The following is a 25,753-nucleotide window of genomic DNA, read 5'->3' as shown; positions in this document are numbered from 1 at the left end:
GTTGCCCCCTATGATCTGTAGGATCATCACTGGCCCACCTCTGCCTTTTGTTTGTTCACCCCCTTGATTTAATCCCCTTCCCTTTAATACCAATTTTTGGCTCCCTGCCTTTGACTTCTAACCCACCCCTTTTGTTTTCATTGTTCCTTGTCCCCAGCCTCCTCAGACTGTGCTTGTTGCGTGTCATCCATTATATTCTATGTGATTGCTTTCCCTGCCTGTTTGTCATTTTGCCTCTGATGAAGATTCTGTTAGGATTGAAAGCTCAGGCCCCTTTTTACTCTTCCAAATGAACAAACAGTGAAAACAAATGAATGTGAATAAATAATTTTCAACATAAATGAATTAAAATTAATCAATCCCTAACTAGTACATGAATACATAAATAAAACAAATAAATACATAACTAACTTATTACCTAAATTAACTAATGAACTAACATTCTGCACTGGAACCTGGTGGCCTGTGTATTGAGCATTTCAGAATTCAGTATGGAATGGGTTAAAAGGGCTATTAGAGGGAGGAGGAGGGGGTCCATCCTGGAGTGTTTGGGAACTCACCCTGCTGTATGTGAAGATGGCGATGAAGCCAAAAAGGAAGAGGGAGAGACTGAAGATGAAGAGGAATCCTCCACAGGTCGTGAAGTCAAATCGCGTCTGGATGGCGAACAGTGACACACCAAGGGTGATCCCCTTCAATGGCAAAGACCAGAAAAAACAAACAAACAAACAAACAAACAAACAAAGTTACTAGATGTAACTACAAACGAGGAAAGAAATTGCAAAAATACAGGGTAGGAATGTCATTCTCACATTAAAAATTTCTTCCTCACGCTGATCAGTACCAACATTCTCTGCTAACATATATATTTTATTTGTACATGTTCAAAAGTTGATAAATGCAAGCAAAAAACAGGCCCATTCATGGTATGTTTCATCACGAATACAATTTGCTTCAGAGTTGAAATTTTCTTAGGAGTATGCGTTGAGCTAATCTGGACCTGTTTAAAATACGTATGTGGCTGGTCAGAAGGCAATGACACTCAATTTTTATCTATTCCTTTTTTTTGGGGGGGGGGGGGGTGGGCTGTCGGTCCTTGACACACACAAAAAAAGAAGTACATAGAACAGTTAGGATCCATGAGTAAAGATTCAACACACACTTACAGCACAGATGCCCATGGCGATCAAAACGATGTTCCCACCATTGACATAGTAAAAGCTGAAATGAATAAATGAATGAATGATACAATGAATACCTGAAAAACAAACATACAGACACTGTACACACCACAGCTTCAAGGAATGTGTTTTGACAAATTTCGGACGTAACAAGGACTGGCTGCATTGTTTCCCTCTCTTGCAATTTAAATGTAAAAGTGGAAATTTTTGCGCATTTCGCGCAACCAGATGCTAGCACGAAAATAAAAGCTAACAAATATTTTTCCACGCCATATTTTCCAGTAGTTAATGTCCTGATTCCGCAGAATTAAGAACACACAAAATCCATCTTACCAGGCCGAGCATGAAAAATTACTTGCGCAAAAATATCCACTTTTTACAGTATGACACAAATAAACAAGGAGCAAGTGAGGTCAAGCATTCTGGAAAACAGTCACATGACTAAGACAAATTAAGAGTTGTATCATTTTATTACAATTTTTACTTTATATCCATTGTTAATAGGATTTCACATGGTAGAGTAAAACAACAAACAAACAACAACATAATCCTTTTCATTTAGAGCCTTTGTTGTCAATTCATAATTATTTGTTTTAATTAAATAACTTTCCGAAGAATCCAAATTGCTAAATCTACAACTGATTCTGAAATTGGCAATGCATTAGAGACAACTCATTTTTCTGTTTTCTCTCTCAAATTGACAACTTTTTTTGTTGTCACAGAACACCCAGAACACCCGGCCACAGAACACCCAAAAATGCCCGGCCTAGTTAGGGTTAAAGTAATGTAACAAATTCAACCCAATTTTTCTCTCAGTGATAAAAGATATGCCATGACATTCAGAGCTGAGCCTATTCATCGAGGAGAGGATATTTTGTGCAGCAATCTGCCTAGGACTTGATGAGTCAAAAACAGGCAACAAAATGCCACGAAGAGTAATTTGTTGTCTTGTGTCTGACTTTGTCAGATTTTCCATGGAACACTGTGCATACATTTATTCACCTCTGTCATCGTTGCAAATTCCAACTTTCTTAAATATACCACATACATATATCATCATTTTACATACATATACTGCAAATATGGAAATTTTCAGTGTTGAAATTTTCGCGCATTTCGCGCAACCAGAAACTAGCGAGAAAATAAAAGCACACGAATATTTTTGCATGCCATGATATGTTCCAGTGGTTGATGTCTTGATTCCGTGAAAATAAAAACACGCGAAACTCTTCTCCCCCGGCCAAGCGCGAAAAATTAGTCGCGCAAAAATAATCACTTTTACAGTATATACTGGAAAGTTCCACTGTAAATTCTGCAAGAATTTTCTATGATGATTGCACAGTCAACTCACCTGGCAATGGTACCCGTCATGTACGACAGACAGAGAGTCTACACAAATACAAGAGGAATACAATCAAGAAATCATTTTTTGCATTCATCTCATCTGTTTGATCTTTTTTTTTTCATTAGTGTTTCCTTCATCATTCAAAGATTTTCAAGTAACAGCAAGTACCATTAGCTTTGTTGATATTCTACTTGCATTGTACTATAATTTCAAATACGAAAGGAAAGCAAACATGAAATTAATATTTTATTTTCCTGCCATCTATTTAATCTACAATCAAGGTTGTATTTCATTGCTTTTAATCATGTTTCTTTCAATGCCCAAGAGCCCATTGGCAATGGGTACCAATTGCCATGTCGTTTTTCTATCTGTATTGTATTGGGATGTCCACTACATGGGTATTCCACAACGTTGGCATTTTGTTGTCTGCTGCTAAAAAAGTTGGCAGTTACCATGTCAACTACAAGTACATTGGTCCTGAAATGAAAACAAATCCACTGATTCAGGAACAATACAGCATTTTACAGCACCGCAATGGTCCCTTTCACATTATTACACATCAATTGCAGTACTATGCACAGAAGAAGGGCTATCTTTGACTGTGACTGCCACTGTGCACACATTCATGAGCTTTTCAGATATCTATGTGCAGACCTCTCAACTTTTCTCACTTAAAAATACAGATGATTTGGTTCAAAAAGTAGGACAGAAAGAGCAGTTCCCATAGATCTGTAGAATAAAATTATCAAGAAAAATAGGAAACTGCTAGTGATATCAGAGCTGGGAATGGTCAAAATTCATATTCTTTCCTCCAAGTTCAGAATGGTTGGGAGGTGAACATGTATCTATCCATTTTAATATCAATCCATATATCTATCCATCTATCTATCATGCTACTAATATTAAGAAACATACAATTTATATCATAGCTATGTGTAGGTAGATAAATAAATGATAGAGGAATAGATAGATACAGATAGATAGATAGATAGATAGATAGATACAGATAGATAGATACATACATACATACATACATATATACATATATACATATTAAAAGGGGATAGAATATGCAAACAGATCAAACAAATAAATATATTAAAGGTAAATAATCTATCAAGATGAATTAAAAAAATCCCACTTGAATATTCAGTGAACTAGAATAATTCCACTTGAACTATAGTTTGAAAGACAAGTATCTACATGTTGAGTGGAGAACACTTACAAACAACATGAGAGCAATCAAATTTCCTGGGTAGTTCCTTCGCACATTTGAGCAGCAGACCAGAGAGAAGTACATTATGATGAAGGCCGCACTGCATGTTGGAATGAAGACAAAAACACACATTAGTATCATTAAAAAGCACTTTTCTATTTACACATTTAATGATTACGCAAACATGAGTAAAGCACAATACTTCTGAGATTTGATCGATTCATAGCAAATAACAGAGATCATATTTCTTAAAATAATTCACAATTGGATACATACACTTGTAATTTGTATGTTTAGGTGAAGTTTGACTATAAATGTTAATACACATCTACATAAAGTGCACTGACATTTAACCCTGACCTTCATCAATATCACTTTATGACAACGATTGTCCATTCACTTTTATCCTTCCCTCAAAATCATAATATCAGTGTCAGTGGATGCTAATATAAAAAATTAGAGCTTGCCAGGAAAAGGCATTCTTAACCACATTTAAGTGACATTTTGACCTCTCGACATGAGGGAAGACCCAAATTTAATTTAAACAGTGCACATACATGTATATTTCATGTGTCATACATGATATAATAATCACAAAACACCACAGGATTTTCCTGAAATCCTATCAATGAGATCTGTGGCAGATGGACAAACAAAACATACAACAAGGCAAGTGCCAAAATGTGTCTCGCCTATTCGCGTAGAAGAAATTAATGTTTTTCTAAATCCCGGAAGTTCATCGACCCTACCTATGACTCTTGACCTTGTGGTGACCTTCAACTCCCCAAGGGACATTTACCAGCCAAGTTCGGTCACAAAGGGACATATGGATCAAAAGTTATGAGGCATATTTAAACGCGCTATACAAAATTAACATTGGGCCCCAAAAGTTTGTTGACCCCTGTCTGTGACCTTTGACCTTGTTATGACCTTCAACTCCCCAAGGGACAACTACCATCCAAGTTTGGTCACAAACGGACAGATACACCACAAGTTATAAGCCATAATTGAAACGCGCCCTAAAAACTTAACATTGGGCCCTAAAAGTTCATTGACCCCTGTCTGTGACCTTTGACCTTGAGGTGACCTTCATTTTGGTTTAACGTGTAACTTTGTATAACCACTCTTCCCTCCAAGTTTGATTGAAATTAAAGTCCTCAGTAGAGAGTTATTCAAGTTTTTGTAGCGTTATGGACAGATGATGGACGGAGGGACGACGGACGGACAGACGCCGCAGGCGATCCCTTTCTCCCCTCACCTCCGGTGGGCTCGACAAAAACATAATGCTTCTAGCACACTTTGAATGTGGAGGCAAAAAAAAAAAAAAATAAAAAAAAAAATCTACCTTCATGCACGCAACCATACAGAAAATATTTTAAAATAATATGAGCAAATATAGTATAATAAACCCTTTTAATACAATAATGATATACATGTATCTGCAGCTTTGAGTGCATTTATATGCACCTTTGATCTTTACTTGGCATAATTACCAATGTTTGCTTTCAGTGTTTCTTCGAAACAGTAAATTGGATGACAAAGTGCTGTTGGTAGAATGATGGACTCAATATATCATTCCTTATCATTCCACCAGTTATAGACCTATAAAAGCAGAGTTAATGTCAATGCATGTCTGACACAATAGAATGCATGTTTATGTTCAAATATGGCTAGAAGGTTGTGTGGAGAAAGGGGGGGGGGGGGAGATGCTGGAAGTTACTTCCCACACATGTCTGTTGTATGTGATGAATACAACACTGCACATAGTTTTTGTTCTGCTTATTTTCTGTTCACACTTATGTCTTGTTATACCTGGATCGTTATATGGTCACTTCAAAAACAAAACAGATGGGCAGACACAGAAATGGTATTAGCAGAAAATACATACAGAATTGGATAACTTACTAAGAACACCAGTAGAGCCAACTGTTGCTCTGGACAAATATCCGCACAGGATCACTGCAAGTATGAACAGAGGAAGTGGGGAGAAAAATAAAAAAATAGGCAGAAGTTACCTTTATGATTGAGAGGAGGCACAAAAGAGAGGACAGAATGACACTGTGAACTGGATTCCCATAGTACACAGCACTTTACACCAGTCACTGAGCTTGAAAATTTTAAAACAGCTTGGCTGCTATAACATGACAACCAAATAAGCATGACAACCAAATAAGCATCACAACATTCACGGCAAGTGAATGAAACCACTGTAGGAATGAGCTGAATGTGCATTAGACTTGCAGTGCAGTAGTATGCTTATTTGGTCCTCAAGTTTTCTACCCCGTCTGGCCACACTGTATGAGTTAATTGCTCAAATACATAAGATAAAAAACAACTTGACAGAATATGATATTTGAGGTTTCTGTTAATTGAAGCACTTCAATAAATCTATACTTCTTACACTGGTACAATGCAAGAAAAGCATTATCTAACCAAACATGCATGGTACACATGTGGTCATCTTTTGTTATATTTGCAGCTAACGACTTCTCCTTCTACGATCCCTCATGTGACTGGTGCTAACAATTTGCATTTACTGTTCATGTATGGAAATGCAGAATGGAAGTCAATCTTCTGTAATATAAGTCCAATTGATATGAATGCATATTCTGTGTTTATATTAAACCTCTCACTCAAGTGCTACATGGCATCATTACTGGTCAAGTGGTGCTTCTGGGGAGAATCCACAGATGCATCCAAAGTGTAAAGTCATGTTCATTTTTATACACTTCCGCCAAACTGTCAACCACATATTCCATTGTAGTCTGTTGAGTTTCATTACTAGTGATCCCTTGTGTGCTCTGAGTGCTGTTAGCACAGAAAACTCCATGTAGCATTATGGACACTGTCCAAAGTCCCTAACACAGAAAGGGTTAATGCATCAAGTAGGATATATATCCTGTTCTGCTGCCTACACATGAAAAAAAAAAAGGAACATAATAATATAATATACAAATATTGACTGCTATGAGGGGCACAGTTAAAATTATGGGCCCGAGGTGATGTGAAAACCAGAACTATGCCCGAAGCGAAGCTGAGGGCATAGTTACGGTTTTCACATCACCGAGGGCCTACAACAGTACATAATTTTAACTGTGCCCCGAATGTCAAGCTGTCATTATTTGTTTTATATACCGAAAATATAGATTCTTCTTATCTGATTGGTTAAAAGGTTACCTGAACTGAGCCCAAAACGGATTGCCTGCATGGTCTCTTTGCAGTACAATTCACCATTCTGTTGACGTGCGCTACAATAGAACTTCCCGATTATATCATCCAGGTCAGAATTCGGCAGTGCAACTACCATTGCCAAATCCATACCAGTAAGCTTCAAGTAATCTTCAAACACCTTCACCGCGAACTTCTCTTGTTGCATAGTACTCTTGCTAGCAGTGGCATCCATTACTGCTTTGAGTTCCTCATCATCCACTAGGTGAAATCTCTGATTTTCAGCCACGTTCTCACTATTTTGACAGTCTGTAAACAAATGCGCTACTACCGTGAACTGGCGATCACGAAGGTCGATAGTCTGCGAACGTGAATGAAAGGTCAAATTCATCGCGACCTGTGACCGCTAGTCTCTTTTACAGCATGCTGATCAAATGTGCGGCGGTCATATCATTGGTGCGTACATATGAGCGATCTATGTGTACGGGGTCGCGACTGTCTCCAAACCTATTTACAGGGCACAGTTGATTTACTGTGCCCCGGCCCCGGGCACAGTAAATCAAAAATGGGCCACAGCTATTTTCATGACTCCACTTTTAACCAATCAGATGAGAGGATTCTATATATGAGGTATATAACATAAGATATAATACTGACTTGGCTCCCTTTGGGGTGCAGGTACACATGTATGCAATACAGAAGAGCCAAAATGACTGAGGTCTCTTTTTTCCTGCTGTTTGAGCCTTTTTTTTCCCCTCGAGGGGCACAACAATGTCAAAAGTGACCGAGGCCCATCCTTAAAATAATACTCACACGTAGTAAAAGATGCACACAATCCCAAACGTGATGGTCAACTGTATGAACAGGATGAAATACACCTGCAACCAAAACGAAAGATGAGAAAATCATGTATCTCCAAGTTGTGTAGGTGTAGATTGATTAGTACTTTGTTTAGATTACCCCTTGCTACAATGTAACAGGACCTCCAGAGGATATGCCAGACAAAAACCTTTTATTTTTTTTTTCTTTAATACAAAGAAGGGGGTGAGAGAGACTCCTGTGATGTATGGCTACTAAAAAGCAATCTCTACAAACTGGTATTTATTAAATAACCAAGTCTTCAATCAATAGCTGGAGACTGTGATGTGGTGTCTTTGTCTTTGCTCTTTACACCTTACACTGTACATGTTCACACTGCAACATCAAACATAAATGAGATATGAAACTTGTCACTCAAAGATGAGTTAGGTGATACGTTGGGGGGTCATCAGATGTCGGTCACACCTGATTGACAAAGAAAAGGATGTAATATATAGGGAATTGAAGTTAAATTGAGATACATTTGTCAAGTTGAGTTCTTTGTACATAATTCAGATCAAATTGTTTCTGTCAAAAAGTGAAAGTGAAATTACCTCCATTGAAAAAAAAAAGAGTAAAAGATAAGAGGTATTTTGGTTCTTCATCCTGTGGGGTTCGAACCTGCATGTGTGCAAACTTAAGTCTCTGGCGCCAGTGACAGCGCCTTTAACCATTGAGCTTTACATGTATGTCTCAACGAGCAAAGTGTGTAGAACGTAAAGCTCGTATGTGAAAGATAAATCAGGAATGGTTTCGTCCAGATACACATTCCAGAATATTGTCAAATCAATGCATGAATGGGGAAAAAAATCCTCCCTTTAATAGACATAACACATAATTTTTGATGCTTTGCATTTAATCAAATTTTTCAATATGATGACATCATCAAAGTGAAAAACAATGATGCTGACTCGCAGTAGGCTACATGTGCCGTGGGTGCATAATATGTATATGTGGAATTTGTGACTTGCTTCTTTTTTTTTTTTAACTTTTAATATTGATTGCGCCTTTGACTAGATGCTGAATAAGTATCCTGGGATGAATTATGTGGATTTTATGATGTTTGCCTAGTAAGGCTGCAAAGTACAATGAACTGCACCAGGCCAAGCACCGAAATGTGATTGCGTACAGCATTACATATATGTGTGGGAATATGGTATGCAATTACAAATTGCAGGACAGTGAAAGCGGGCAAATAAACAAGGTACCCAAGGCTGTAGTTTGTACATCGTATGTCAGCAGTGCTGCTGTGACGTATCAAGATCATAAACTTTCATGTAATTAATAGGAAAACAGGTGAACTGAGCACTTATTTGCTGACAGTCATTATGATCTTTTGTGCAATTTTGTTTATCGCGAGAGGAGTATGACGTCATAGACAAGGCGGCCTGAATGCAATGCAAGTGAATATGGGCGGACGGTGATGACCGCAACAAACCCGTTTGAAAATTGGGTGGTGAGCGAGGGGTCGACACTCACGCATGCGCAGTACGTAAAAAGAAGTCATAGCACAGTGACGCTGGCATCAACGTGCAAATCAAAAAGTGCCTATTATTAACTGTTGTCAATCTCTCTTTCAGGTCGAACTTCTCTTAATATGATTCGGCACACCGTACACTGGAGTACGGCGTTGTGTAGCACCATCTCTTGTCCATTATCATACATTTGTGCAATGTTGTCATGGCGACTATATTCTCATCATCAGCGCCGGCATACAGTTGTTAATCAGCGTCGTTATAAAGCCAAATGCTGATATTCCTCCATGTCAACTTTTAAACAGTGAGGATTACAACATAGCATGTAAATGTGGAAAAAAAGTTATTATTAGCATGCATTTATTGTTGCATAATCACAGACAAGAAAAACAATTTTGTGCAAAATAGTATGAAAAATAATTTTTACACATTTTTGGTAACCCAGGGAACAAAGATGACAAAGAAATAATAATTCATCAAAATGGCAAATTTTCATTTGGTACCACAGGGTATCAAATATTGCATCATATGAGTATAAATCCTGAAAATTCGCAAGCATTTAAAAAATTCTTACCTTTCAACAGTCACACGATACCTTATTTATCAAAAGAACCAAATTAGCAATAATTTGCTGAAACTGATACCACATATTGTCACAATTCAGTTGTCTAAAACTCCATAACATATTTTTTCTGAATCTTCACAGCGAAGCTATCGTATGTACTGGTACTCATATTTCTTATAGATAACAGATATATCGTATGCAATATGTGACCCTGCATCACAAAACCAACAAAAAGTTGTCCTTAGACATGGTCACTCTTACTCAAATTGCTATTGGTCGATTCTGTGACGCGCTATGTGTATTTTTGGCATGGGCAGCGCCATTACTCGGTGTCTTAGCCGACCCCCCCTTCCCACTCCCCACCCCTCTCCCTACATAAGCACGCGCGCAGAATGAAAAACTGCTTTAGCCAATGGGCGTCTCGTACTGAGTGCGCGAATGCTTGCTTTAGTGCGCGAACCTTTGTTACATGTGCGTGATAAACATGTTGCCCGGGGTGGGGGAGAGCAGGGAGGTCGGCTAAGACACCCACTATGGCTGCGCCCAGTGCCATGAAATGTCTGCTGCCCTCAACGAACCCGAATCGGTCAATAGGATCATGGAAAGAACTGCAATGAGGGTGCAGTTCTTTTCCAGAGCTTTCCCCCCCCCCACACTTTATCTTCACTGCTTCACGTTGTGTCTGCACAATACAGACTGTATATATCATGTAGTGAATAATACACTGGAAAGAAACCATTTTAATGTGTAAAACATACCGTTCTAAGCGGAATTCAAAGTACAAACTTTGTATATTGAATGAAAATTAGCTTTGGAATGGCTGAGACATCCAAAAACAATGTATAAAGAAAAACAAAGCAATCGTAATAAAAGGTGGGTGCCATCTTTTATCAGGATTGCTCCATTTTGAGTATCTGAGCCATTTCAAAAGAAATCTTTATCAAATAAATTAGTGGGTTAACTATTTAAGACTAAAGTTCCTTTTATCAAATTTCAAATATAATTTTCATATCTTATGCCAAACACAAATTTTCATATTGAGAAATACTATAATTCTTGTAAAGAATATCAAAATTTACAATATCTTTTAACCTTTCCGAGATTGTATTAAATCAAAATTTTCTATCTAATTTTGTACACTGATATCTTAGGACACCAAAACAGAAATTTCAGGTTTTTATCTCTTTCCACTGCTGAGATATTTGCATAACAATTGTGAGTCATGTCATCAATGCCTGTGTAGTCCCATATCATGATTTTCTGTGGTACTTTGTGCCTGTTGACATCATTTTTAGCTGAAACATGTGTTTTTAGGATAAAACTTAAATTTTTCTGCTTTGGATGGAAAAATTATATGTGTTTGAGTATATAACATGGGTTTACACTTAAATACCTGTTTTTGATAACAAAAAGACACAAAATGTAGCCTAGGGCCACTGAAATGGCCTTTAGCAGCTTACGGTTAAATGTGAGACAGACTCGTCTCCTGATTTTAAAACATGAACCACTGTACTATGTACTAGAATTGTATAAGACATGAATGACTCCTGTAAGTTCAAACCTTTGCCTGTTAATGAATCCACTCCACTTACTTTCTTGATAAATGCGGCACGGATGCTCTTGTTGTTAAAGCCACGCCCTCCCTCGAATCCTGTCTCTTCATCGCTATGTCCTCCTCCACTGGTGGGAGCACTGGTTCCTAAATATACAGACATTGAAACAAAGTCACAAATTGCATGAGCTGAGCTGCTGAAAGTTTAAAAAAGAAAGTTTGTAACACTACATGGTGTCTAAACACACACTCGGAAAGAAATATTGAATAGGTTATAAATGAGCAGAGACTTTTTTTTTTTGGTTTGTTTCAAAAGCATGTGATTGTGTGATATGCAGCCCCTAATCACTTTTGACGATATATAGCTTTCACATCATATTTGTCAAAATTCTACATGACTTCATTCAGGCTGAACTAGGAAAGAGGGATTATACATGTATGATGTACGGTATGTAAATGTGTACAGTGTATATTCCCCCCCCCCCTCCATTTTAATTCTCTCCATCTTTCCCAGTGGGTTCCTTCGGTGTTTCATCGCACTTAAACCATGTCAGCCATTCACAACACTTTCAGATTGAATGTGTAAACACAAGAGAGAGAGAGGAAAAATAAAATGATGTGTAAGCATGAGTGGGCTACATGGGAGCACTGTAAGTATGTAAGTTAGGAAATTCATTCCGACTTGCCTCCTTTTGTGAAGCTGCTGCACCAGTCGTCCCTATTAGGAAAGATGGCATGATGGTTGTGTCTGCCAGTGAGGGTAACATTTGTCAGTCGTGTTGTCAAGTGCATGTATTCATTAATGAATACAGCCAAGCTACATGTACTGTCTGTCGTAACTTGTATGGATCTTTCTCTTATAAACACCGAGCAGTATTCAAATGGAGTGCAGACTTTCAATGTTGTTTACCCCCCCAAAATGTTCGTTAGTTTCAATTTTTGAATGCTTAACAATGTCTACACTGTGGTACGGTGTATGTGTACTCTAGTACTGCAGCACTGCTCACTGAATGCATCAGAAGAAACTCAAGATATTTGTCTGCCATGTGCAATCCATTGCAATGCCTCCTCTTCTCATGCTTTCATCATACTGTATATAAATGCGCCATGAGAACATGGCCTTTCACACGTTTTCATCAAGTTCACTGAAATTGACCATTTACCAAGCACTAGCCTATAGAGCCTCTCTCTACAAACAAAACACAGTTTAGTTGTATTTTCTTATTACGGTAAGTTTTATCCATTAAACCAAATCATAACGCAATCTTTGGGCTTAATACCAGATGAAATCTATAATCAGAAAATAATATTTTAGACTAATTTTTTGTGACCTGATAGTGTAGACTTTGATTTTGAAACGGTCGTTTGATTTTGCACAATATCAAATCTGTACCTCTACACTTCATACACAGCATACTAGGGCCAGGTACAGCATGTACTACATATAAAGACAAAAATACTCTTGACAGCACTGCTTAACTCAGATTCATGTCATCTGGGTGGACGGACAGACAGTAAACCCGAGAACATAATGCCTGCTGCACACTTGGGGCAGAGCCATAAAAATTAATGATGGAGAATTTACCCCTTCAGTCTAACACAGAATCATATATTCAAAGGTTTGTATTTTCATTGTAGTATATTGTCATGTATGTCTTGCTACCTGATCAACACATCTGATTATTTCTTCATTCTCTCACTCTTTCTCTTGCTCTTTGCTGACACATGCAAATGTTATGTAAGTCACTATCAATGCAACTTTGTAAAATCCTAATTTTGTATGCTGCGCATCCAGGTCTTCATGTGAGCCTGTGGCATTGTTTACACATGAGACGTTTGTCTACTTCCATAGCAAGGGCAAGTTGTGGGAGGATAAATGAGCCAATGCTTGCTATGCAAGTAGCACGTGAATGGTCAGCACATATGAAGGATTAACGGCTGTTTAACCCGTTGAGGACGCACTGACTTTGCTACAAAACGCATTTCCCATAGACACCTGCCCGAGTATACTCGGGACTCGTCCTCAACGGGTTAATAGAGACTCTCAGGTCTCAAAGCACTGACTTTACTACTTGTGCCTTTAGAGGACTGTGTACAGGAGTGAGTCATTCTGGTAACTAATCTACGACTCACCGTAAGATGAAGGGGGCGGGGCAGCTGCTGGCACTCCCTGATAGCCAGGCTGGGTTGGTGGGTAGGGCTGGTTGGCAGGTGGTGGGTAGGCCTGAGATCCTGCAGGGGGGTAGGCCTGGGATCCTGCAGGAGGGGGATAGGGCTGGGCAGCTGTCGGAGGGTAGGGTTGACCAGCAGGTGGTGGATATCCAGCCTGGTAAAAGGCAAAGAACACAAAGTTAAAGGACAAGTCCACCTTCATAAACATAAGGATAGAGAGAATGCAGCAATATTAGCAGAACACATCAGTGAAAGTTTCGAGGAAAATTGGACAATCCGTTCAAAAGTTATGAATATTTTAAGTATCTGCGCAGTCACTGCTGGAAGAGAAGACTATTACAGTGCATGATATCACATGTGTACAACTATATAAGGAAAATAAAAAGAGAATTTCACAAAACTTTACTTTTTGAATAAAGTGCACATTTCTTCGACTTGCTGCTGAAGTATATCAAGAGTAATATTATTCCCCCTGCCTTCTTCAAGAGAGAAGTCGAGTGTTCTTTTGTTATGCGAGAAAAATGGAAATGTGTTGAATTTTCTTTATTCTTTCTTTATATCGTTGTACTCATGTGACATCACAAGCTAATAGTCTTTTCATCCAGCCGTGACTGAGAAGAAACTTCAAAAATTGATAACTTTTAAACGGATTGTCCGATCTTGCTCAAACTCTCACTGATGTGTTCTACTAATATTGCTGCATTCACTCAACCCACATGTCTATGAAGGTGAACTTGTCCTTTAATATCATTTAATTACACCCAGTTATGTGCCACATAGGACAGTACATAAGAAACGAAGTCTAAGAACAGGATCAGGGCTACATGTACTGTACAAGGTATGTTTCTGAGGGAGAGATTTGCATTTTATCCTAAAGTTGCAATAACCCTACACATATGACAGCAATGCCTGTGAAAGGTATTGTTAGTTGCACAGCTCTAGCCACAACAGTAAAGCAGCATGTGAAACTTGACTTGATCAAATTGTTTAATATCAATTCCGCTTTCAGCCCTTTTAACATATGATTTCAAATGATATCTGCATAATCTGTGTATGTGTTACGCTTACGTCGACTGTGCATGAACTGGCTTGCACTGCTGCCTGGTGGCACCAGGCACTCGTTAGTGACAGTGGGAGGGTGTGTCACATATATTCTTGGAACAGGTTATTGACCAAGTAACATTAATTGGTAATAAACTGGTCTAATGCATACTTTGCAGATTCCATGTGTAGGTCTGCTGTGTGACTACTGTACCTGTAGGCTTACATGTATTTTTTCTCTATCAATACTGAATATAGCTTGAAGACAACTTCACATGTATTGAATTTACAAGTCTACCCAAGAAGATTGCCTAGTGCATACCACATTTGATGTCCTGTAGTTGAACTTTTTAATTTTGTTTGTGCCATTCACATTTTATTGCTTTTTTCGGGGGGGGGGGGGGGGGGGGGGGTAGCATGGGAAGGAAGAGGTTATGAATTTGAGAGACAACATTTCCTTTATAGTCTCAATGAGTTGACCTTACCCACACTACAGTAATATCTGGCTAATTTTACCTATAAACTAGAAATATCACTTAAGGTGATTAATACCCCCGCCCCATGACGACAGTCTTACCCAAGGAATGATCTTTCCTTGATCTTCTGCCATTTAAATGCCGTTACCATGGCAACGCAGCTTCCGACACGTCCGAAAAATATGTCTTGCACATCTTCACACCAAGACAATTGTGTGTGCCACATTTCATAAGCTTTTGTCAAAAACTGAGGAAGTAGTTCAATCCACAAGATCTTTCCTTGATCTTCTGCCATTTATATGCCGTTACCATGGCAACGCAGCTTCCGACACGTCCCAAAAATATGTCTTCCACATCTTCCCACCAAGATCAAGGTGTGTGCTACATTTCATAAGCTTTGGTCAAAAAACTGAGGAAGTAGTTAAATCCGCAAGATCTTTCCTTGATCTTCTGCCATTAATATGCCGTTACCATGGCAACGTACTTTCGGGTACTGTCAAAAAATGCGTCTTGCACATCTACAACCAAAGGCACACATCTGTACCAAGTTTCATGGAAATTGGGCAAAAACTGAGGAAGTAGTTTGCAACACAAAATTTTCCATCATTTTGGCTCATAATATGTGAGCTCTTACCATGGCAACATACTTTTTGTCACTGTCAAGAAATGTGTCATGCTGACCTATATCCTAAGACAAACATTCAATATGAATTCCATGAGAATTGGAAGAACACTGATGAAGCACTTTTTGCCATGAAGCATTTTGCCCTATATTTTACCAACAACATGCCGTTACCATGGCAACGCACTTTTTGCCACTGCGGAAATATGTGTCTTGCACATTAACATATTCAGATGAACATCTGTACCTAATTTCATAAAAATTGATCAAAAACTGTGGGAGGAGTTCGCGACGCAAGATTTGTACCCATTTTTGCCCATAATATGCCGTTACCATGGCAACGTACTTTTGGGTACTGTCAAAAAATACGTCTTGCACATCTACAACCCAAGGCACACATCTGTGCCAAGTTTTATGGGAATCGGTTGAAAACTGAGGAAGTAGTTCGCGACGCAAGATTTGCAACGGACCGACCGCCCGACCGCCCGACCGCCCGACCGACCGCCCGACCGTCCGCTGATTCCTATATACCCCCTTCAAACTTCGTTTGGCGGGGGTATAAAAAACAAAAACAAAAACAATCTTGATGAAATGGATGGGAATTCTTGCAAAATCATGAACTGCTAACAAAGAAATCAGTCAGTGGTATCAACTTTGTTGCTGCTGTTTCTGTTTTTGTTTTTCATCAGAGCAGAAACAACTTTTAATAAGCAATGTAAGCTAAAGAATCAAATGCCTGCAATTGCTGGTTAGGTCCTGGGAAATAGATTGGAGTACTATCTGATAATAATGCAACAGGTCATTCATGGAAGATTTACACATGGCCACCTTTCTATCAGATCAGCTTGTAGTTTTGTAACCTGCAATATAGTGTATCTGAGGATGATAAAAAGCTTAAATTGAAGGAATCTTGCTGGTACTATATCTACATATATTGTACACGTATGTACAATGTAGTACACATGTCCCTTGTGCTGGCATACTAATGGGGTACAATACACGTATATGGGGTACTTTCAATATAAATGTATACTCCGAACTATGATTTTAAAAATCTTCAGTTATAAGGTCAAACTTCGTTGTGAGGTGCAAAACAATGCAAGAACACTTCCCATTTCCCATAGACACTTGCCTGAGTATACTTGAGACTAGTCTACATACGGTGTACAAGGGGTTTAAAAGCAACCATTCTTCATTCCTGAAAGTTAACATGCTCACCTAACCCTTTCATTGATGTACTAATGTACATGTAGGAACAAATCAAACACCAGAGCATTAAAAAAATGCAATTATCTATTGCATTTAAACATCACATACATTGTACAAGTTTGTATTAAAGTACCCAAAGGAGCTCTATAAACAGTGTTTGAGTGTGATATTGACAATCACTGCAACTTCTTGGATTTGTTATGTTTTCTGCAGACCATAGAAAACTACTTTTTTGTTTTTCAGCACATGCAATATGTGACCGTGCATCACAAAACAAACAAAAAGTCGGACCTTGAGTTTTTCAGATTTTCTGAAAGAGCTACATAAAACCTGTATTCTTTGTCTACATTGTTCTCAAATTTGGGGTCATAAAATGAATTGGGAAGTGTGTTTTCCGCAGTTTTCTACAACCCCTTTTTTAGTAGAGTAGTGCGACTAGGTACGTCTTTAGAGGTCCCTTTTCATTTCTTTAAAATCCTTTGCAAGCTCTTCACTTTCAGCTCTAATAACTTTTGAAAAGATAGTGCTACCACCTTGAAATGTTGGCATTAATCATGGACTGAATGTGTTAATAGAGCATGCTCAATTTCAGCTTAATCTGATAATCCCTTCATTGTTATTGCTACTGTTTTACATCTTTAGTTTTATTATCTCATTCATCGCACAGCCAGCATGGTTTGAAAGATTAAAGCGCTTGAATAGAACCTTTTACTTTAGCTCCTCTTTTTAAGTTCACACTTTTGTAGAGTATGTGCATTCTTTCCAGTATTTAGATAGGTTTCCTTATAGAAAAGTCCATTTGAATTGAGTCATACAGCTGTACATCATTTTAAAGCTCAGTATCTGCCCTTTACTAAAAAAATCCACATCTGGGGAATTTTTGTTGGTTTTGTGATGCAGGGTCACATATGGTGTGCTGAAGTGCCATGTCACATACACTACAGGTATATGACAAACTGTAGCTGATCAGTGACTTGCAGTAAAACTCAACGGGCTGAATTCACGAAGGTGGTACAATTGAAACCTGCCTATGGTATAAATCATGGACAATTTATATGGAGCGCCAAGTGTCGCACAGCCTATTTCGTTACAAAATCAGTCATTTCGTTAAGGAATGTCGACGTAATGTTGTCATTTTGTAACGAAATAGGCCATGCGACACTTGGCGCTCCACACAAATTGTCCATGGTTTAAACCATGGTTTCAATTGTACCACCTTTGTGAATTCGGGCCAACCACTCTATCTCGAACACATACAATAGTGCAAAGTTATACTTGGTATTTCAGAGCAAATGAATGTCGACGAAATGACTGATTTCGTAACGAAATAGGCCATGCGATACTGGTGCTCCATACAAACTGTCCATGGTTGAAACCATGGTTTCTACTGTACCACCTTCATGAATTCGGGCCAACTACTCTATCTCAAACACACAAAAACAAAATAGTGTAAGTTATACTTGGTATTTCAAAGCAAACAATCATTAGAAGTGATTAACTTACAAAAAATGTGTGCAAACGTACATCTCACCATGTGTAGTATGCTCTGAGGCTATCTACACTGCTGATCTTGGCACTTCAATGATCAAACATAAAATTTGTACAAGTACAAAAATGTCCATCTTTCTGAAGATTGCTCCTTATGACAGTGGTGGATCGGTTGGAAGAAGAAATACATACAGTGTTTCTATTGTACCTACAGGTACTGTACCTGGTAAGGTGCCCCTGGAGCAGGGTAAGGGGCTGTGGGCTGTACCCCTGGAGGGTAGGCCTTGTCTGAAGTAGCATCCATGTAGCTAGGTGGAGCAGAAGGTTCAGTCATGGCTGCCAAGGTTGTCCACAAAACTTCTCGCTGTCAAACTCAGAGAATCTGTCAAAACAAGTGAGGAGAAAACTTCTGCATCACAAACCCTGCAGGAATTCAGGTGTAAACACAGCTAACATGTAAGTCCTTCCCACACATGTATGTACACTGTACTTGATAATAAAGTACGATGTACTTCAAGAGATCATGTACAAAATGTTGGAATAACCAAGGAGGTGTTACAGAGAAGGAGTGGAATCCCTCCGCAATTGGTGCAAATTTATGCCTGTAGTTCTGTAGCACGATAAATAGTATTTCACTAGCTTTGATGTTCCATGCTCCAAGCTACTCTTTGATACAGTTTAAATATGGAGACCAAAGAAGAAATCTTTTACTCCAGCAATTTTTAGTAGTTTTTCAGAGGAAATTTTGAATTCATGTGTCCATCTTGCTGGTAATATACTGTAAAACGAGGAATGTTCGCATGCATTTTCATTTCACGAATTTCGCGAGCACCAAGATTCGTGAAATCAAAATGCACGCAAAAGTTCTTGTCTACACTATATGCATTGAACGCCAGTGGCAATTCCCGAAAATTTCATGCCGCAAAAAAGGCCATCGGCTCCAATTCATAAAAATTTCATGCTGCGAATATATCATGTTTTACAGGAGTACAGAACAAACCTTTTCAATCTTATTTTTTCAGATCTTTTCGTTATTAATAATACCAAAGGACTGAAAAAAGGAATATTACCGGTAGTACTTCATTAAAAGTTAACGTTTAAACATCTTCCACACACTTAATCATAATTTTATGCATCGAGTTAAGCACTTGAATGTATTGCGTTGCATCAAAATTATGACCAGCAGGATCCTGAGGGATCCTGCTGGTCATAATTTTGATGCAATCTTTAGAATCTTTATCCAATAATTGGCTAATGCATGTTTCTGTGTGTTTTTAATAATAGCATTTTACAGATAAAGAAGCGTAATCCTTGACAGATTTTACTTCATATGTCCTGTTCTCTGCACACAATGTGTTACTATGTACATTGTAGTTGCTGCCAAAATAAAAGAGGGGGCAGCAAACTGCTGCTTGCCAGGTTTCTTGTGACTAAGGAATGACAAATACTGAAACAAAAATGTAATGAGACAAGTTGTTATGAGCAACAGTTTTTTTTTTTACATTGAAGTGAAAGATGTATCCATGTGATATACACTGCACATGTAGCTTGACAACTGTTTTGTTTCGATGGTTTCAAATTTGGGGTTATTCGAACCATCAACATGTCACGTAAAGCAGCTACCAGTGACTGGTCTTCCGTGTACGGGACACATCACACAAGCACAGCAAAACATGGCCTTAGTATGATCATAAAATTGCAGTGGGAATACGATGTTTGTGCAGAGATCTATTTACAGTTTTATAAACGCATCGTCTCCTTACCGGATACAGCACAAGGATTTAGGAGCTGACAATATAAAAACTCCTTACCCTTGCATTCACCATCACCACTTGAGACAAAAAAAAAAACAACAAAGTTCATTCTTATGATACTGGAAGGAGTATGATTTGCTTGATGTTGTACAATGGGTGATAAATTGTGTTATATCCAGATACACATAGTGTAAGAAAATAAACGAGCTTACCAGCAACTAAAACCAGTATTTCATAGTAAGTACATTGTAGATACATTGTAGGCCCAGGGCCTACAACATCATTTTTGTCTACATACAATGTCCATGTAGTAGTATGAAAATGTGGCATGCGTGTGATCACATGATCAATACGTTCTGGCCCACAGTATGCGATGCTGCAGTATCTTATACAAAAATTGTGTACATATTTTTGTCTTTGGAAATGGGACTTGTAGGAGGATAAACCACTATACACTGAGTACTAGTAGTTTGTATTCTGCAGTAAAATTGTGTTGGTCATGCAAATTTAAGGCTTCCTTGTATCGTTCATGAACTGAAAAAGTGCACTGTACTTCTACTTTTTATGCCCCTCCCTCTTTCACTGTTGTATAGTTTGCATACCTGTATGGACACAATACAAAGTTGTACTGTGGTACGTTGTATATCTTTAGAAATTCAGGTAAAAAGTGTGGCATACGATACATACATTGTACATTGTATGTCCAGATGTGTCAGTATCGGTCATTATTAAAGCACAGCACAAAATACAAATAGCTGGATACTATAGAGAAGATTGGATCAGGGCTAGTCACACAAAAATGTAACGGGTTGAGTCACTTGTTGGCTCTGACTTTTCGGACACATCCCCAGAAGAAATTGTATGGAACACACTCAATTTTGTTCGTGGGAAAGTAAGGCAAAAGGAGGCAAGGGGGACCAATAACAATGTGGACTGAAAACAGTACATACTACATCTAGGACTTATTTGCTCTGCTGCATTTCATTTGGGCAACAGATATGGAAGGTTGGTGTGAGCTCATCCACATCACAGCAGCACACTGTTTGTGCCAACTGAAATTATGTTGATGGTCGCACAATATGGCTCTAATACATACTACAGTTCCACCTCGATTATCCTGCCATGTCGGGAAAGGGGCTCATCCGGATATCAGCAAATTGGCCGGATATGGGAGACACAATGTTAATCTGCCATCCAAGCTGCTGTCCCAGTGCACTGGCAGCTAGGTAGGTACGGTAGCCTACCCCACAACAGTGGTGTAATCTATGCTAGCCTGTGCAAAATTGTAGTCCCGTCTTCACACACCTCATTAGATATTGAGCATTGATAAAGTCTGAAAGACTTTATGGATGATGCATACATTGTACTTTCAGTTGACTGATGCATTATTGGCAATACTAAACTACAAATTCACCAATTTCTACTTGTCTGTATATAGTTGTGAACTGTTCTGATGCAAGGGGCATGCACACAATGAATAGTAGATGTACTTTAAGACTGCACATGTACATAATATACAAATGATGCACAGGATAGAGTGCGTTAGTGTAGGCGTAAGTGCACTCGAGGGTATTTACAATTGTGAAACATGCACGAGGCGAAGCCGAGTGCATGTTGCACTACATTGTAAATACCCGAGAGTGAGCTATACGCCTCCACTAACGCCACGAAATAATCCTGTGCATCATTTGTTTCATAAAATGGGTCGAAAATTCAAAAACTAACAGCATTTTTGGGGTTTCAGCGTTTTTCACGTACTTTTGTGGGTCAAGACGTCCGAAGATGTTCGTCCCAAACATTTACGCACGTCGCACTCGGAAATCCCGCACATACAGTATAAGTGTGATTGGGGGTTGGGTTTCCGGACACTTAAGTTCCCGCATGAAAACTTACTTATTTTACATAGAATATGCACCCTTTACCTTAAAGATATAGACTCCTCATATAGGCCTACTACACAACATACTCTGAAAACGGCGTGAGAATTAACCTGCTAAATCGTTGGATTTGCCCTTCAAAGTGACTCCATGTATGCGTCCGGTCCCACAACGCTTGGTCTACTGTACACTGTGTACGTATGATACGTACGCCACGCACACATTGTTATGCACATAAGGGAAGAAAGGCCGGACTAGAAGTTGTTTACAGGATTGACAGCGCGTATGCATGCAATTCAAAGGAGCCGCCGCGTGCACAGACGATCGGCAATAGGATTTAACACGCAGTGCAATGGGACTGAGTAACGAAAGCACAGGTGACTCATTTCAGCGCTTCCTATTGGCTACATTCTTGAACCCATTTTATAATGCTTTTTATCAGCACTTGCAATATATGCATCCAATATGTACAGGTTGCTCAACCTCTAAAGTGATGATACTTTTGGCCAATAATCCTTCAATGTTAAATGTGCTATCACAATGTGAGTTGCCAGCTGTGCTGAGGATATGATTATGAACACACACACACTTTGAATTTAATATCCATCCAAATAACGAAGTGTTTGCAATGTGTCCTCTGAAAAAATTTATATTCTTGACCTGCTGTAAACTGTTACTACGGTGTACATAATTAGCAGTATATATTCATTGTGCCCCTTGAGCTATTCATTAATGGAAATGATGCAATAAATTGTAATTATTATCATTATAAGAATTCATAGCAGCACACAGCAAAGGGAAGCTCGATTCTAATGATTTCATATAATTGTGAACTCCAAACTGGTCAAACTAGTAAAGTATATGTGACCCGCTACAACAAAATGATCCTAAAGTCGGGCGAGGTCGATTATTTGAAAATTGCATGACATAATTCCCTAATCTTTCTGCTTTAAATTGATATATAACACGTCTTATAAAAATAATCGGCTGTGGAGATATCGATGTTTAAAAGAGAGCATGTCAAGACGTCTGGGAAATCACTGTTTCGAGAAAAGCGCCCTAAAAGTTCTCCTTGCGACGCAATCACAATCAAGAGACACGCAAGTCAGTATTCACCTCCGGACAATAGAAGGTAAGCCCTAGCAACCCCCGAAATGCTCATTCAAACACATCGTCGGCGGTCTCCTCACCGACCAATCAGTGACCAGGATGTCGGGAGAAGCGGCTAGGCATATAGCGCAACCCGCCCGCACGCACCAGTCGACTGGGCAGTGTGCGAGCTTCACGCTTCGGTTAACGGCAAGCAGCAAACTGACCAATGAGATCACTCTGGTCGTTGTTAGGGGCGGAGCCTATGTGTGGCGCTCAATTCAAATGTTCGAACCAGTTTCTGCTTTGTTGAAACGCCAAAAAAACATGGCCCAGAAAAACGCTATTTTTTGGTCTTTCCTTTGATCATTTTGCTTCAAAATTTCGACAGATGATAGAAGACATGTCAGCCTCTAATAATATGTCAAATTCAGAAAATCGTATGTTTTGACTAATTTTGATGCTCTAACTTCAAACTCGATTTTCACGGCTTCGACCGTGCGCGACTTTAGGACCATTTTGTTGTAGCGGGTCACATATGTACATGTACTGCAATTGCTACTGACCACAGTACTGACAGCGTAGTGTGTTCATGATGACAACATCTTAAAATAAAGTACAGTAGTCTACTGTACACATATTAGACTAGACTGTCTAACACTTGTTAGAAGGCCTAAACTAGTCTGCCACAGGCTAGTCTCATTACCAATACGCAAGTTTAACATGGATCCATCCATATCAAGCCAGTCAAGCCCGTCATTTCTGCAGGTTACTGAAATATCACACTCATCAAATAGACCTGACACTACAAGTAGGGCATAGGGGTGGTAGTTTGAGGTCTTAATTTAGTGTGTAATCAACTTTGTACAAATTGGGAAGTTAACCCATTGAAGACAAGCTGGTTTTGGCAGTCCTGGGTTTTATATTAGGGGTTAAATCATTTTACTCTTCCAACTTCAGCACAGCCGTACGTACATCTAGGCCTATATGTACCTTACCTTAACCCTAACCCTAAAATAATTTACCCTCTAATAAAGTAAACACAGGATTGCCAAATTACCTAAACTTATGTTACAGACAGGTGAAGGTGTGCAACTTTTAAAGGTAAATTCACTTCCCATGTGAAACTACATGGTATATATGTAGCTGAACAAAAGTATTTACATAGAAGTATCTACATTTTGCTAATGAAGATATCTGAGCCGTGATACTCTACTGAGACATTACCATTAGTATAACTGTATACTGTAAAAGTGGATATTTTCGCGCGACTAATTTTTCGCGCTTCGCCGGGTAAGAAGAGTTTCGCGTGTTTTTAATTCCGTGGAATCAAGACATCACGCACAGGAGCATATGGCAAGCAAAAATATTCGCGTGCTTTTATTTTCGCGCTAGTTTCTGGTTGCACGAAATGCGCGAAAATTTCAACACCGCGAAAATTTCCACTTTTACAGTAATGCGGTGCCTGCACCTCGCCAGGGGCCCGAATACCGTCACCCTATTTAAAATTGTTACGAGCGCACTGAACAATAATTTATGCCTGGGACTGTGTTCAGTACGCTTGAAACTTGGCAGGAGTACCGCAACTACGCAAATTGTGGTGAAAACCAAAGAGTTTTTTTTCGAAAATCTGAAATTTATATTAGGAATACCTGTTATAAGTATCATTACGCCACTTACGGCCACCCTCTCGCATCTTTTACGTGTAGGAATCCTAGGTCTATGGGAGCATCACAGTCACCCGCACACGTCTTTTACGTGCTTTGTCTACGGGAGCGCGGGTGACGAGTTGCAGGCCCCTTCCTGAGCGCACAACTATTCTGCATCGTTCGCGTTTGACGACGATAGCTGCAAATTTCCGGTATCGATCAGTGAACTTGTGATTCTATTGGAATCTTCAGCATTTTTCCTGTACGTGAGTGGGATTTCATAGAATTTCAGTGACGAATTGTGATTCGAAATGTGAGCTTAGCCATGCCATTGCAACACCTCTTCCAGTCATCGATCAACTCTCTCATTGTCCCTCAGGGATGGAAGGAGGCCAATATCACTGCTGTCTTTAAAAAGGGCAACAGAAGATGTGCCGCCAATTATCGGCCCATCTCACTTACCTCGGTGGTGTGTAAAGTTCTGGAACACATTATCCATAGCCATGTTATGAAACACCTTGAATCCCAAAATATCCTCTCAGATGATCAGCATGGCTTCAGGGCTAAGAGATCAACTGAAACCCAACTTACTGTATCTTAACCATACATGATATCAGCAATGAACTGAATAATAACAACTTGGTTGATGCAGAACTGCTAGACTTTACCAAAGGCAAAGCCTTTGACAAGGTTCCACACCGTCGACTCATCTCTAAGTTGAAATATTACTGACTTTACGTGAGATATCCACGTGCGTCCAAAACTTTCTCACCAATCGCACCCAATGAGTTGTCCTAAACGGTCATTCTTCTTCATCTGTGAGCGTCACCTCGGGTGTACCTTATTTAAAGGCACAGTCACTGGACCATTGTGGTTCCTGTCATTATAGGAATTTTAACGCATTCCGCGGAGTTGTTTAGCGAGTATGTAGTGCACGAGAGGTTTCTTCTGAGCATGCGCACTCCACATGAGCCGGAGGCGAGTGTGGAGTGTGCATGCGAAGAAGAAACCTCGAG

General features: G+C 39.1%; 1 protein-coding gene across 1 annotated transcript in view; it reads right to left on the bottom strand.

The window, feature by feature from the left end:
* LOC139727479 (protein lifeguard 2-like) overlaps positions 1–25,753 on the bottom strand; it is a 32,484-nt gene that overhangs the window by 4,313 nt on the left and 2,418 nt on the right. The window contains exons 2-10 of the mRNA XM_071638454.1: positions 18,592–18,750; positions 13,494–13,686; positions 11,401–11,507; positions 7,724–7,788; positions 5,648–5,701; positions 3,752–3,842; positions 2,533–2,570; positions 1,167–1,221; positions 561–692 (exon numbers count right to left, since the gene is read on the bottom strand). Coding sequence (XP_071494555.1) covers positions 561–692; positions 1,167–1,221; positions 2,533–2,570; positions 3,752–3,842; positions 5,648–5,701; positions 7,724–7,788; positions 11,401–11,507; positions 13,494–13,686; positions 18,592–18,702 — 846 coding nt within the window. The 5' untranslated portion in view covers positions 18,703–18,750. The remainder of the gene's footprint in view (positions 1–560; positions 693–1,166; positions 1,222–2,532; positions 2,571–3,751; positions 3,843–5,647; positions 5,702–7,723; positions 7,789–11,400; positions 11,508–13,493; positions 13,687–18,591; positions 18,751–25,753) is intronic.

This window comes from Diadema antillarum, unplaced genomic scaffold (assembly GCF_040938485.1).
Source record: "Diadema antillarum isolate AM-2024a unplaced genomic scaffold, OU_Dant_1.0 seq00000133_RagTag, whole genome shotgun sequence".
Lineage (NCBI taxonomy): Eukaryota > Metazoa > Echinodermata > Echinoidea > Diadematoida > Diadematidae > Diadema > Diadema antillarum.
This window is presented reverse-complemented; position numbering and strand designations above follow the sequence as displayed.